Source organism: Anguilla rostrata, chromosome 9 (assembly GCF_018555375.3).
Source record: "Anguilla rostrata isolate EN2019 chromosome 9, ASM1855537v3, whole genome shotgun sequence".
In the NCBI taxonomy this organism is placed as follows: Eukaryota; Metazoa; Chordata; class Actinopteri; order Anguilliformes; family Anguillidae; genus Anguilla; species Anguilla rostrata.
The window spans coordinates 54,414,022-54,427,788 of record NC_057941.1 but is presented as its reverse complement, the minus strand read 5'-3'; the positions used below and the strand labels follow the sequence as shown (position 1 = coordinate 54,427,788).

General features: G+C 44.1%; 2 protein-coding genes across 14 annotated transcripts in view; both read right to left on the bottom strand.

Annotated features, from left to right (window-relative positions):
- The window catches only part of LOC135264290 (protocadherin alpha-C2-like), a 91,751-nt gene that overhangs the window by 30,522 nt on the left and 47,462 nt on the right, over positions 1–13,767 (bottom strand). Inside the window, exon 1 of one of the 13 annotated variants that reach the window (XM_064353097.1) lies at positions 1,104–5,309. The exons of 11 other annotated variants lie outside the window; for them this stretch is intronic. In XM_064353097.1, coding sequence (XP_064209167.1) covers positions 1,104–3,482 — 2,379 coding nt within the window. In that variant the 5' untranslated portion in view covers positions 3,483–5,309. Of the gene's footprint in view, positions 1–1,103; positions 5,310–13,767 lie in introns of those variants that run through there. One more of the 13 variants, XM_064353091.1, reaches the window with a different exon arrangement.
- Positions 8,889–12,044, bottom strand: LOC135264296 (protocadherin alpha-8-like). The gene has a single exon (XM_064353162.1). It carries the CDS (start codon positions 11,406–11,408, stop codon positions 8,967–8,969), a length of 2,442 nt encoding a protein of 813 aa, XP_064209232.1. The 5' UTR covers positions 11,409–12,044; the 3' UTR covers positions 8,889–8,966.

Genomic DNA, 13,767 nt, shown 5'->3' with positions numbered 1-13,767 from the left:
TTAATGTTGAGATCTTTGGCGATGTTTCCCACTGGCGTGCCCTTGTTTACCTCCTCAGACACAGAATATGCGATTTGTCCGGAAACAAATTTCAGCGCGCAGAGCAGAAACACGAAGCTGGACCGGGCCAGCACGAGCCTCCGCGACATTTTACCAAAATAAAGATCAGCCACCGATTCGCAGAGGAGCAAACATCACCGGACTGTAGCCATTCCTGTAAAGGCAAGTTCTGCAGTACACTCAGCGGCCATCTCGTCCAGTCGCTGAATCTCAGCTCTGAGCGAACAAAGCATTTGTGGGGAGCTGCGGAGATTTAACTAAGGCGGAGCTTTGCAGATATTTGCACGGGCTTCTGTATCGTTAGTAAACAGCGACACTGTGCGGATAATTCAGCGAGAAGCACAAATGGTCGAATCTGTGGTCTCGGAATATCATGTACGATAACTTCTAAAGAGTCAGTGAAAAAGCGGAAACCTTACGCTGGAAAAGAGGTGTTACCATCACCTACTCAAAAGAAACAGCCCCATGTCTCAAATGAGCAGATTAAAAGCTACAGATCAGGAATACAGATATGGGTGACACTGTATGTTCCGTAAAACACTACAATTTATTTTACCCATGTACAACCAAAACACTTCAAGTGAGAAATGAGCTGAAATTAGGTGCAGCAGGTCCACAACAAATAAACACACACGCACACACACACATGCACACACACTCACACGCACATGCACACAACTATAATTAAAAATATGCAAACTCGAATGCTCTTGATGGTTTTTAAAAATGTAACAGGGCTGTACATGACTTTCACAAAGTGAGAAATGGGAAAGTCGGATCCAGATGGTGAAAAACATGTGCTTTCTGTTTCCGCCCAATAACTGGGAAAAATTAACTCATTAGCTGTAAAAAACCAACACTATATAGATTTAATCGCCACAAAGCTTTTCACACAAAAACGGTTTTAGTTCAAGAGTCCTTTAAAAGGGGAATATATCAGATTATATAAATGATAATTCTAATGATAAAAATGAAATTGGCAGTGCACTATTCAACTGCTAAAAATAAAACTCAACCAAAGTGGTTACACGGCTTGAGCTTACCTTTTCGCTGTTGGGGAGCGTCTGTGTCCGTTTAAAAGTGTCCCCTCCATTAATACTGATAATCTCCGCATCGGCAGGCGGAAAAGACGTCGGGAAAACCACTACGTCACTCTTCAGCGTGTCTGAGCTAAAGCACACGTCATACTGCTGAGTAGATTTAGAGTAAGACCAGCTCCCGTCAGGGTGAGTGGTGATCATTGGGGCGCTGTACCTGCTCAAACCGCCGTCCGTCCGGTGGCATTTTACAGCGATTAAACTAATCAGGCTCAGTAAAAACATAACTGACACCGACACAATGGCGATCAGCAAATACAGATTTAAATCAGAGAAAGTCTCCTCATTCACAGGCAGCGGTCTGAACGACGTCTGTATTTCACTCGCACTTTCCACCACCACAACATCGATAGACACAGTCGCTGACAGGGAAGGGTCTCCGTGGTCAGAGATCAAAATGACCAGCGGGTGAGTCTTCAAGTCATTGTCACTCATTCGCCTCTTAGTCCTTATTTCCCCGCTGCTGCTTCCGATTCGGAAGAGGCTGCTTCCCTTGGGTTCCGCGATGTGGTAAGAAAGCAGCGCGTTGTAGCCAGAGTCTGCGTCTACAGCCCTGATCTTGGCCACAAAGTACCCCGCTTCAGCAGCATAGGGAATGCTCTCAGTATTAACGGAGCCCTGGCCAGAATAGGGCGGGAGAACTCCGGGACTGTTGTCATTCTCATCCAGGATAAAAACGTTTACGGTCACGTTGCTGCTCAGCGGAGGGACACCAGAGTCTGTGGCCTGAACTTGAAACTGGAGCGTTTTTACTTCCTCGTAGCTAAAGGACTGCAGGCTGTATATTTCTCCGCTCACAGAGTTCACGTTCACTACTGTAGAAACGGACACGGGCTTTGAAGGGTTTTCCAACATCGAATAAGATACTCGCGCGTTCTCCTTTTCATCAGGGTCAAAGGCGGACACTGTACATATAAACGCGCCCACTGGACTGTTTTCTTTTAAATACACGTTCATCACGCGCTCCGGAAATCGCGGCGCGTTGTCGTTTACATCAGAAACGTGCACAGTGATAACGCTGGTGCTGGAGAGAGGTGGAGACCCTTCATCTATAGCTGTGATGGTGACATTGTACTGAGACGCGCGCTCTCTGTCCAGCGGTCCGTCAACCACTAAAGAGTATGAGTTCTTATAAGAGGACCTGATCTGAAACGGCCGCTCGTCGGCGAGTTTACAGTGCACAACGCCATTGTTCCCACCGTCAGAGTCCACAACAGATATCAAAGCAATAACCGTTCCTGCGCTTGCGTCCTCTTTCACAGAATTCATGAATGATGTTATAGAAATTTCAGGAGCATTGTCATTTACGTCAATAACCTCAACTAATACTTTACAGTGAGCTGCTCGAGGATTATGGCCTTTGTCTTTGGCTTGGGCGCGGATCTCGAAAGCTCCGTTTCGTTCGAAATCAAGAGTATCTTTAACCGTAATGTCACCAGAGTCAGGATTAATCTCAAAAAGCTCTAATACATTAATGTTTCCATGGTTACTGAAAGAAAATGCTATCTCGCCATTAGCTCCTTCGTCGAGGTCAGTTGCATTCAGTTTTAATATTGTTGTTCCGGGTGGGACATTTTCAAAAACCTTAACTTTATAAAGAGGTTTGCTAAATATCGGAATATTATCATTTGTGTCATTCACGTTCACAATAATTTGCGAAGTCCCGGATCTGGGGGGTTTTCCTCCGTCAACAGCAGTCAGCAGGAGGCGGATGACAGGCTGTTTCTCTCGGTCTAAAGCTTTCTGCAGCACTAGCTCAGCAGACACACTCTGTTCTCCGCCGCTCTGTACATCCAGGGAGAAGTGCTCATTCGCACTCAGCTTGTAGGTCTTTACTGCGTTACTCCCTACATCCGGATCACCAGCCATTGGCAGTGGAAATCTCTCGCCTTGAAAAGCTGACTCCATAATATTGAAAACATGTGACTTTTCAGTAAAACTCGGCGCATTGTCATTAATGTCTAAAATATTCACTTCAATGAGATGGACGTGCACAGGCAGATTCACAATGGCCTCTAAATTCAGTGAACATGTCACAGAATTCGGACACAGCGTCTCTCTGTCGAGTCTCTCGTTAACATACAGAATTCCAGTCTTAACGTTTACCTCAAAATATTTCGTGCTCGTCGCCGTCACAATCTGGATCCCCCGCGTTTCCAGTTCCTGCACATTCAGATTCAGATCTTTGGCAATATTCCCAACAAACGTACCCTTATCCACCTCCTCCGTAATGGAATATATGATCTGTCCGGTAGTCCAGCCCGACGAACAAAGCAACACAAGATATCGTATCCAAATAAGCCCGCTTTCTCCGCAAAGACCCATCGCTGGACGAGTCCGTGGGTCACTATTTTCCAACGTATTCCAATGAAAACCAGGAGCAGTGTTCCTTTATTGCAGTAAAACTGCGTGTTTAACACCCAGGCCCTGTGTACCGCGCAGCTGTCTGGGCCACACCATCTCCCTGCCCTTCCATCATACAAAGCCTGTGCGGTCTGCCTGCGCTTCTCCTCGCTCCGCCTGGAGGAGGAGCTCTGCGAATACGCGCACGAAAACTCACTTTCGTGGTCAATGGCGACACCACGTGTCTATACAGGACAAGGTAGAGTTTTCGCACAGGATAAACACTATGTTTTTTTCGCACTCATCTCTGAAACCTGTAATATGACTGTGCAGACTGAAATGATAAACACAGCGGATAAAGTAAGTATGCTATTGTGATATTGACTGTTTCAGCAATTACATTTTATTTGCCATCATTAACGTTTGTTAGAAATGACAATACATAATTGGACTCAAATGTTAAAACACTTAAATCAAATAACATTCTTTAAAACTGTTCTCACCTAACGATTGTTTCTGTTGAAGTGAATGTGTAGAATTCCACTAACAGATGTATGTAATATAATTGTGATCAACATGAATGACACCTACTTCTCACTTTCCGCCAAAAGAAATAATCAGCTTTAAGTCAAAGGAAACAACGTGCGTAATTACGCAATAAAACTGACAATGTCTATACTAAACCATCGTATTATGACACAAATAAACGGTAGTTGGTCTTGAATTAATCTTTAAATATTTCTATATTCGTGGAACCAGGGAAACCTTTTATATTTTAAAATAACAGCTAGAGAGGTAATACGAGGCATTTCGCTTATGGTCAGCGAAAATAAAAACGGAAAATGGTGAAAGAACAAATGACAGAAGTACTGAGAAGTGTCATATTTTAAATTCTGATGTGATGAGTTTCATTTTTTTTCAGAAAGTATTTCACAATAAATACAGAACAGCTCTACGTAAAAGTACATCTGGTATGTTGGTCTGTATACGTGACGAAATAATATTATCACAAAAATATGGAACAAAAAATTAATTCCAATCTCAACGACTACTCAAATTGTGCTGTCTGACGGAAGACAAATTGTACATACATGCGCTCAAAGACAAACAATCCCCACCTACAGAAAGTCAGGTAGTAAGGTTGAATGTTCATTCCTGTGTTTTTCCTGTGAAACCCCATTCAAAGAAGCGCTGTATAAATCCTGTTGTTTCATGAAATGCCCATTAAATTACGAGTTAGTGCCTTTACTCTTACAGAGTATTCTTATTTTTTATTGTCTTTATTTTATTTATTACATTATAATTTTTTTTTTTTTTTTTTGACAGCGAAATCTTGTAAATTTTTAGCGTTTAAATAGTTTTTTGCAGCAGTGTATTTTTTTGGACAGAATTATCCTGATCATTGTTTCTATTATGTGTTTACGAATTACTTTGAATAAGAAATTGAAAATTCTATTAATCAATTAATATCATTAAAAATAATCAATAATCATTGAACGACTTGCTCACTGTAAAAATGAGATAAAAGTACATAGAATATTTTAAAAGAATACATTTAATGGAAATGGATATATAAAACCAAATACCAGGATCCGTGATTGGAACAAAGTAGAGAGACTGCGTAAAAGAACACGGGGACTGCTTCACCATTTCTGAAACGTCACTTGATCAAAGGTTTTTAAATTAAACATTAGATTATAAAAAAAACAGAATGGAATTCTGATGCGGTATGAATCTAAAGTTGCTTATGTTACAGAAGACGACAAAAGCAGATCGATAGCAATCGAAACAGTTTATGAACTCGCATTTAAATGCGTCTTACCTTCTCACTGTTGGGGAGCGTCTGTGTCCGTTTAAAAGTGTCCCCTCCATTAATACTGATCAGTTCCGCATCAGCAGACGGAAACGGCGTCGGGAAAACCACTACGTCACTCTTCAGTGTGTCTGAGCTAAAGCACACGTCATACTGCTGAGTAGATTTAGAGTAAGACCAGCTCCCGTCAGGGTGAGTGGTGATCATTGGGGCGTTGTACCTGCTCAAACCGCCGTCCGTCCTGTGGCATTTTACAGCGATTAAACTAATCAGGCTCAGTAAAAATATAACTGACACCGACACAATGGCGATCAGCAAATACAGGTTTAAATCAGAGAAAGTCTCCTCCTTCACCGGCAGCTGTCTGAATGACGTCTGTATTTCACCCGCACTTTCCACCACCACAACATCGATAGACACAGTCGCTGACAGGGAAGGGTCTCCGTGGTCAGAGATCAAAATGACCAGCGGGTGAGTCTTCAAGTCATTGTCACTCATTCGCCTCTTAGTCCTTATTTCCCCGCTGCTGCTTCCGATTCGGAAGAGGCTGCTTCCCTTGGGTTCCGCGATGTGGTAAGAAAGCAGCGCGTTGTAGCCAGAGTCTGCGTCTACAGCCCTGATCTTGGCCACAAAGTACCCCGCTTCAGCAGCATAGGGAATGCTCTCAGTATTAACGGAGCCCTGGCCAGAATAGGGCGGGAGAACCCCGGGACTGTTGTCATTCTCATCCAGGATAAAAACGTTCACGGTCACGTTGCTGCTCAGCGGAGGGACACCAGAGTCTGTGGCCTGAACTTGAAACTGGAGCGTTTTTACTTCCTCGTAGTTAAAAGACTGCAGGCTGTATATTTCTCCGCTCGCAGAGTTCACGTTCACTACTGAAGAAACGGACACGGGCTTTGAAGGGGTTTCCAACATCGAATAAGACACTAGCGCGTTGTCCTTTTCATCAGGGTCAAAGACGGACACTGTACATATTAACGCGCCCACTGGACTGTTTTCTTTTAAATACACGTTCATCACGCGCTCCGGAAAGCGCGGCGCGTTGTCGTTCACATCAGAAACGTGCACAGTGATAACGCTAATGCTGGAGAGAGGTGGAGACCCTTCATCTGTAGCTGTGATGGTGACGTTGTACTGAGACTCGCGTTCTCTATCCAGCGGCCCATCAACCACTAAAGAGTAATAGTTCTTATAGGAGGACTGGAGCGTAAAAGGCACCGCGCCTGAGATGACACACTTCACTACGCCGTTTTTCCCTCCATCTTTATCTGATACCGTAATAAGAGCGACGGCGGAACCGCTCTTCGCGTCTTCTCTCACTGTGCTCTTTAGTGACGTCACTGATATTTCAGGGGGATTGTCATTAACGTCCAGCACTTGAATCAAAACTTTGCAGTTTGAAGCGCGTGGAGAATGACCTCTGTCCTTGGCTTGTACACGTAATTCAATCGCAGAATTTTCTTCAAAGTCTAGCTTACCTTTCAATGTAATTTCACCACTGTCCGGATTAATCGCAAATACGTCTGACATCCTCATATTTCCGTGTCCTACAAAAGAGTACTGAATTTGGCCATTAATACCATCATCTAAATCCGTGGCAGTAAGAGAAATTATGTTTGTTCCAGGTAAAACATTCTCCGATACATTAAGTTTGTAAAGTGTTTTACTAAAGGTAGGGTTGTTGTCATTAATATCCAACACATTAACAGTTATTTGTAAAGTCCCGAATCTGGTAGGTTTTCCTCCGTCAACAGCAGTCAGTAGGAGGCGGATGACAGGCTGTTTCTCTCGGTCTAAAGCTTTCTGCAGCACTAGCTCAGCAGAGGCACTCTGCTCTTCGCCGCTCTGTACATCCAGGGAGAAGTGCTCATTCGCACTCAGCTTGTAGGTTTTTACTGCGTTACTCCCTACATCCGGATCCTCGGCCAAAACCACGGAGAATTTGTCTCCAAGAAGTGCATTTTCGGTAATATTCAAAAAAAGCGTTTTTACTGGAAATGAAGGCGCATTGTCGTTGATGTCTAAGATATTAATCTCAACACGGTACAGGTTCAGTGGATTGTGAGCAATGGCCTCCAGATACAAAGCGCATCTCACCGCACTGACACAAAGCTCCTCCCGGTCGATTCTCTCATTCACAAACAAAATGCCGTTTTTCAGATTTACCTCAAAGTACTTCTTGCTGGATCCGGACACAATCTGGAACATGCGAGATTCCAGTTCCTGAACATTGAGATTAAGATCCTTCGTTATGTTTCCCACTACGGTTCCCTTCTGCACCTCCTCCGAGACGGAATATACGATCTGACCGGAAGATGAATCCCACAAACAAAGAATCAGCACAATGAGACTCCAGAGAGATATGGGGACTGAGAGGCCCATTGCACGTCGGGATGCAGCCGAAACGTACAGGGTTCGCAATAAGAGTAAATACACAACACTGACACATCGGTTACAATGAAAACAAAACCAACGCGCAGAATGCATCCAGAGGCCCGTCACTGCTGCCGTTTTAGCCAGTGCATCTCATTCTCATCAAGTCCTCCCTGCGCCGCGAGCGCCCGGCTGAAGGCGGGGCCACTGAATCCAACGTTTCATTTTTAAAACCACGGTCAACAGCGACATCATGCGTTTCATTATTGCAGATACCAGTGTCCCACTGAGCAACAACAGCCTCACCCAGGAAGGTCCATGACAAACACAGTGACACGTAAATGCGACCTTTACAATATATATACATGTCAATTTAACATCACTCTGCAGCGAGTGTATTACTTGGGAAGAAAGCAGGATACAGAAGCTGTGAAAACGGAAGTAACATAAATAGTGCGACGTTATTACATAAATAAACAACCAAACCTGTCATCCAGTATTACTATCTCGTTTCGGACCGTAATACTCCATATAGGATCCTACAGCAATTCAAACCTTGATATGAGCACTTATGTTCTGTTCTAAGTCGTTCTGCAAAGAGCAAATCTCAAATTCCAACTCTGTAATACAATGTAATGTCATGTAATATCTGTCAATAAAACATCCGTTTGCGAAATTTCCCTGTATAAATATTAGCCAACACAGAACTACATGAATGATGAGAATCAAAGTCGTCATCAATTAAATTCCGAGTCGCGTGAAATTGCCCCTTCCGCAAAAAAGGGTGTATATATACACATATATATTCATAAAAGCACGCCAATTAATAAATTACCACACAGAAAAACTGATATTGAACCAAATGAAGACGTTAAAAAGAAAGAAAACCCAAATGATAATAACGACTGCATTTCAAGGTTCCATTTTATAGACCGCAATTCAACGATTCTACGTTTCTATTTTACGCAAAACTATACAAATATATTTCTTTTAAAAACTATCGACAATTTTTATGACAATGATTATACTAATCACGCAGAATTAAAATGAGACAAGATGTCCAGGTTTCACAAGAATTACCAGTGAGAGAATTCACGCTCGTAATTACACAGTAAAAAAAAGAAAAGGAAAAAAAGCGTGTTTACGGATTAATTTTTAGATGCCACAATAAGGATTTGAGAAAACATATTAAAGCTTTGAAAAGCATATAACCGTGAGTGAAAGCATAACTGCTTCCGACTTAAACATGCAAGGCCAATGAAGTAAAATGCAACGATTCAAAGCAACCAGAATTGCAAAACTATACGCCTTACCTTCTCGCTGTTGGGGAGCGTCTGTGTCCGTTTAAAAGTGTCCCCTCCATTAATACTGATCAGTTCCGCATCAGCAGACGGAAACGGCGTCGGGAAAACCACTACGTCACTCTTCAGTGTGTCTGAGCTAAAGCACACGTCATACTGCTGAGTAGATTTAGAGTAAGACCAGCTCCCGTCAGGGTGAGTGGTGATCATTGGGGCGCTGTACCTGCTCAAACCGCCGCCCGTCCTGTGGCATTTTACAGCGATTAAACTAATCAGGCTCAGTACAAATATAACTGACACCGACACAATGGCGATCAGCAAATACAGATTTAAATCAGAGAAAGTCTCCTCCTTCACCGGCAGCTGTCTGAACGACGTCTGTATTTCACTCGCACTTTCCACCACCACAACATCGATAGACACAGTCGCTGACAGGGAAGGGTCTCCGTGGTCAGAGATCAAAATGACCAGCGGGTGAGTCTTCAAGTCATTGTCACTCATTCGCCTCTTAGTCCTTATTTCCCCGCTGCTGCTTCCGATTCGGAAGAGGCTGCTTCCCTTGGGTTCCGTGATGTGGTAAGAAAGCAGCGCGTTGTAGCCAGAGTCTGCGTCTACAGCCCTGATCTTGGCCACAAAGTACCCCGCTTCAGCAACATAGGGAATGCTCTCAGTATTAACGGAGCCCTGGCCAGAATAGGGCGGGAGAACCCCGGGACTGTTGTCATTCTCATCCAGGATAAAAACGTTCACGGTCACGTTGCTGCTCAGCGGAGGGACACCAGAGTCTGTGGCCTGGACTTGAAACTGGAGCGTTTTTACTTCCTCATAGTTAAAGGACTGCAGGCTGTATATTTCTCCGCTCACAGAGTTCACGTTCACTACTGTAGAAACGGACACGGGCTTTGAAGGGTTTTCCAACATCGAATAAGACACTCGCGCGTTGTCCTTTTCATCAGGATCAAAGGCGGACACTGTACATATTAACGCGCCCGATGGACTGTTTTCTTTTAAATACACGTTCATCACGCGCTCCGGAAAGCGCGGCGCGTTGTCGTTCACATCAGAAACGTGCACAGTAATAACGCTGGTGCTGGAGAGAGGTGGAGACCCTTCATCTGTAGCTGTGACGGTGACATTGTACTGAGACGCGCGCTCTCTGTCCAGCGGCCCGTCAGCCACTAAAGAGTAATAGTTCTTATAGGAGGACTGGAGCGTAAAAGGCGCTGCGCCTGAGAGGACACACTTCACTACCCCGTTTTTCCCTCCATCTTTATCTGATACCATAATAAGAGCGACGGCGGATCCGCTAATCGCGTCTTCTCTCACTGTGCTCTTCAGGGAGGTCGCTGATATTTCAGGGGCATTATCATTAACGTCCAGCACTTCTATTAACACTTTACAGGAGGTGCTACGAGGAGGGACACCTTTGTCCTGCGCCTGCACTCGAATTTCAAACGCAGAATTTTCTTCGAAATCAATATTCCCCTTAACTGTAATCTCACCGCTGTCAGGATTAATTGTGAAAATGTCCATTATGTTCACGTTTTCTGTATTCACGAGGGAATACATAATTTGGCTGTTCACACCCTCATCCATGTCAGTAGCATTTAATTTTATCACTGATGTCCCGAAAGGGCTATTCTCCCATATTCGGACTTTATACAGCGCTTTGCTGAATACCGGAGTGTTATCGTTAACATCCATCACATTAACAATGATCTGTAAGGTCCCGGATCTGGGAGGTTTTCCTCCGTCAACAGCAGTCAGTAGGAGGCGGATGACAGGCTGTTTCTCTCGGTCTAAAGCTTTCTGCAGCACTAGCTCAGCAGACACACTTTGCTCTCCGCCGCTCTGTACATCCAGGGAGAAGTGCTCATTCGCACTCAGCTTGTAGGTCTTTACTGCGTTACTCCCTACATCCGGATCTTTAGCCGATAGCAGAGAGAATCTGTCTCTTGGCAGAGCGACTTCGGTAATATTCAACGAAAGCGTTTTTACTGGAAATGAAGGCGCATTGTCGTTGATGTCTAAGATATTAATCTCAACACGGTACAGGTTCAGTGGATTATGTGCAATGGCCTCCAGATACAAAGCGCATCTCACCGCACTGACACAAAGCTCCTCCCGGTCGATTCTCTCATTCACAAACAAAATGCCGTTTTTCAGATTTACCTCAAAGTACTTCTTGCTGGATCCGGACACAATCTGGAACATGCGAGATTCCAGTTCCTGAACACTGAGATTAAGATCCTTCGTTATGTTTCCCACTACGGTTCCCTTCTGCACCTCCTCCGAGACGGAATATACGATCTGACCGGAAGATGAATCCCACAAACAAAGAATCAGCACAATGAGACTCCAGAGAGATATGGGGACTGAGAGGCCCATTGCGCGTCGGGGTGCAGGCGAAACGTGCATGCGTCAGAATAACAGCAAATACACAACACTGACACATCGGTTACAATGAAAACAAAATCAACGCGCAGAATGCATCCAGAGGCCCATCACTGCAGCCGTTTTAGCCAGTGCATCTCATTCTCATCAAGTCCTCCCTGCGCCGCGAGCGCCCGGCTGAAGGCGGGGCCACTGAATCCAACGTTTCATTTTTAAAACCACGGTCAACAGCGACATCATGCGTTTCATTATTGCAGATACCAGTGTCCCACTGAGCAACAACAGCCTCACCCAGGAAGGTCCATGACAAACACAGTGACACGTAAATGCGACCTTTGCAATATATATACATGTCAATTTAACATTACTCTGCAGCGAGAGTATTGCTTGGGCGGAAAGCAGGTTACAGAAGCAGTGGAAATGGAAGTAACATAAACAGTGCGACCTTATTACACAAATAAAAAGCCAAACCTGCCATCCAGTATTACGATCTCATTTAGGACCGTCCTATCCTATATAGGATCCTCCAGCAACTCAAACCTTGATATAAGCACTTATGTTTTGTTCTAGGTCGTTCTGCAACGAGAAAATTTTAAATTCCAATAATACAATACAATGTAATGTCATGTAATATATGTCAATAAAACATCCGTTTGCGAAATTTCCCTGCATAAATATTACCAACACAGAACTATATGACTGATGAGAATCAAAATCGTTTTCAATTAAATGCCGAGTTGCAAGAAATTGTCCCTTCCGCAACAAAGGATATATATATTGTTTAAAACCCGTCAATTAATAAATTACCACACATAAAAATGGATATTAAACCAAAAGCAGAAGCTACAAAGAAAGAGATCCCAAATAATAATAACGACTGCATTTCAAGGTTCCACTGAAAAAACCGCAATTCAACGATACTATTTTATGCAAAACAATACAAAAATATTTGTTGAAAAGAAATTGGACTATTTTTATGACAGGATATATTTGAGATTATATTAATCACGCAGGATAAAATGAGTCAAGATGTCGAGGTTTAACAAGAATTGCCACTGAGATAATTCACGCGCGTAATTACGCAGAAAAAAACCTGTTTACGGATTTAATTTTAATGTAACATTTTAAAGCTTTGAAAAGCATATAACCGTAAGTGAAATCATAACTGCTTCCGACTCAAACATGCAAAGACTCTGAAGTAAAATGCAACGATTCAAAGCAACCAGAATTGCAAAACTATACGCCTTACCTTCTCGCTGTTGGGGAGCGTCTGTGTCCGTTTAAAAGTGTCCCCTCCATTAATACTGATCAGTTCCGCATCAGCAGGCGGAAACGGCGTCGGGAATACCACTACGTCACTCTTCAACGTGTCAGAGCTGAAGCACACGTCATACTGCTGAGTAGATTTAGAGTAAGACCAGCTCCCGTCAGGGTGAGTGGTGATCATTGGGGCGCTGTACCTGCTCAAACCGCCGTCTGTCCTGTGGCATTTAACAGCGATTAAACTAATCAGGCTCAGTAAAAATATAACTGACACCGACACAATGGCGATCAGCAAATACAGATTTAAATCAGAGAAAGTCTCCTCCTTCACCGGCAGCTGTCTGAACGACGTCTGTATTTCACCCGCACTTTCCACCACCACAACATCGATAGACACAGTCGCTGACAGGGAAGGGTCTCCGTGGTCAGAGATCAAAATGACCAGCGGGTGAGTCTTCAAGTCATTGTCACTCATTCGCCTCTTAGTCCTTATTTCCCCGCTGCTGCTTCCGATTCGGAAGAGGCTGCTTCCCTTGGGTTCCGCGATGTGGTAAGAAAGCAGCGCGTTGTAGCCAGAGTCTGCGTCTACAGCCCTGATCTTGGCCACAAAGTACCCCGCTTCAGCAGCATAGGGAATGCTCTCAGTATTAACGGAGCCCTGGCCAGAATATGGCGGGAGAGCCCCGGGACTGTTGTCATTCTCATCCAGGATAAAAACGTTCACGGTCACGTTGCTGCTCAGCGGAGGGACACCGGAGTCTGTGGCCTGAACTTGAAACTGGAGCGTTTTTACTTCCTCGTAGTTAAAGGACTGCAGGCTGTATATTTCTCCGCTCACAGAGTTCACGTTCACTACTGTAGAAACGGACAAGGGCTTTGAAGGGTTTTCCCATATCGAATAAGATACTCGCGCGTTCTCCTTTTCATCAGGGTCAAAGGCGGACACTGTACATATTAACGCGCCCACTGGACTGTTTTCTTTTAAATACATGTTCATCACGCGCTCCGGAAAGCGTGGCGCGTTGTCGTTCACATCAGAAACGTGCACAGTAATAACGCTGGTGCTGGAGAGAGGTGGAGACCCTTCATCTGTAGCTGTGATGGTGACATTGTACTGAGA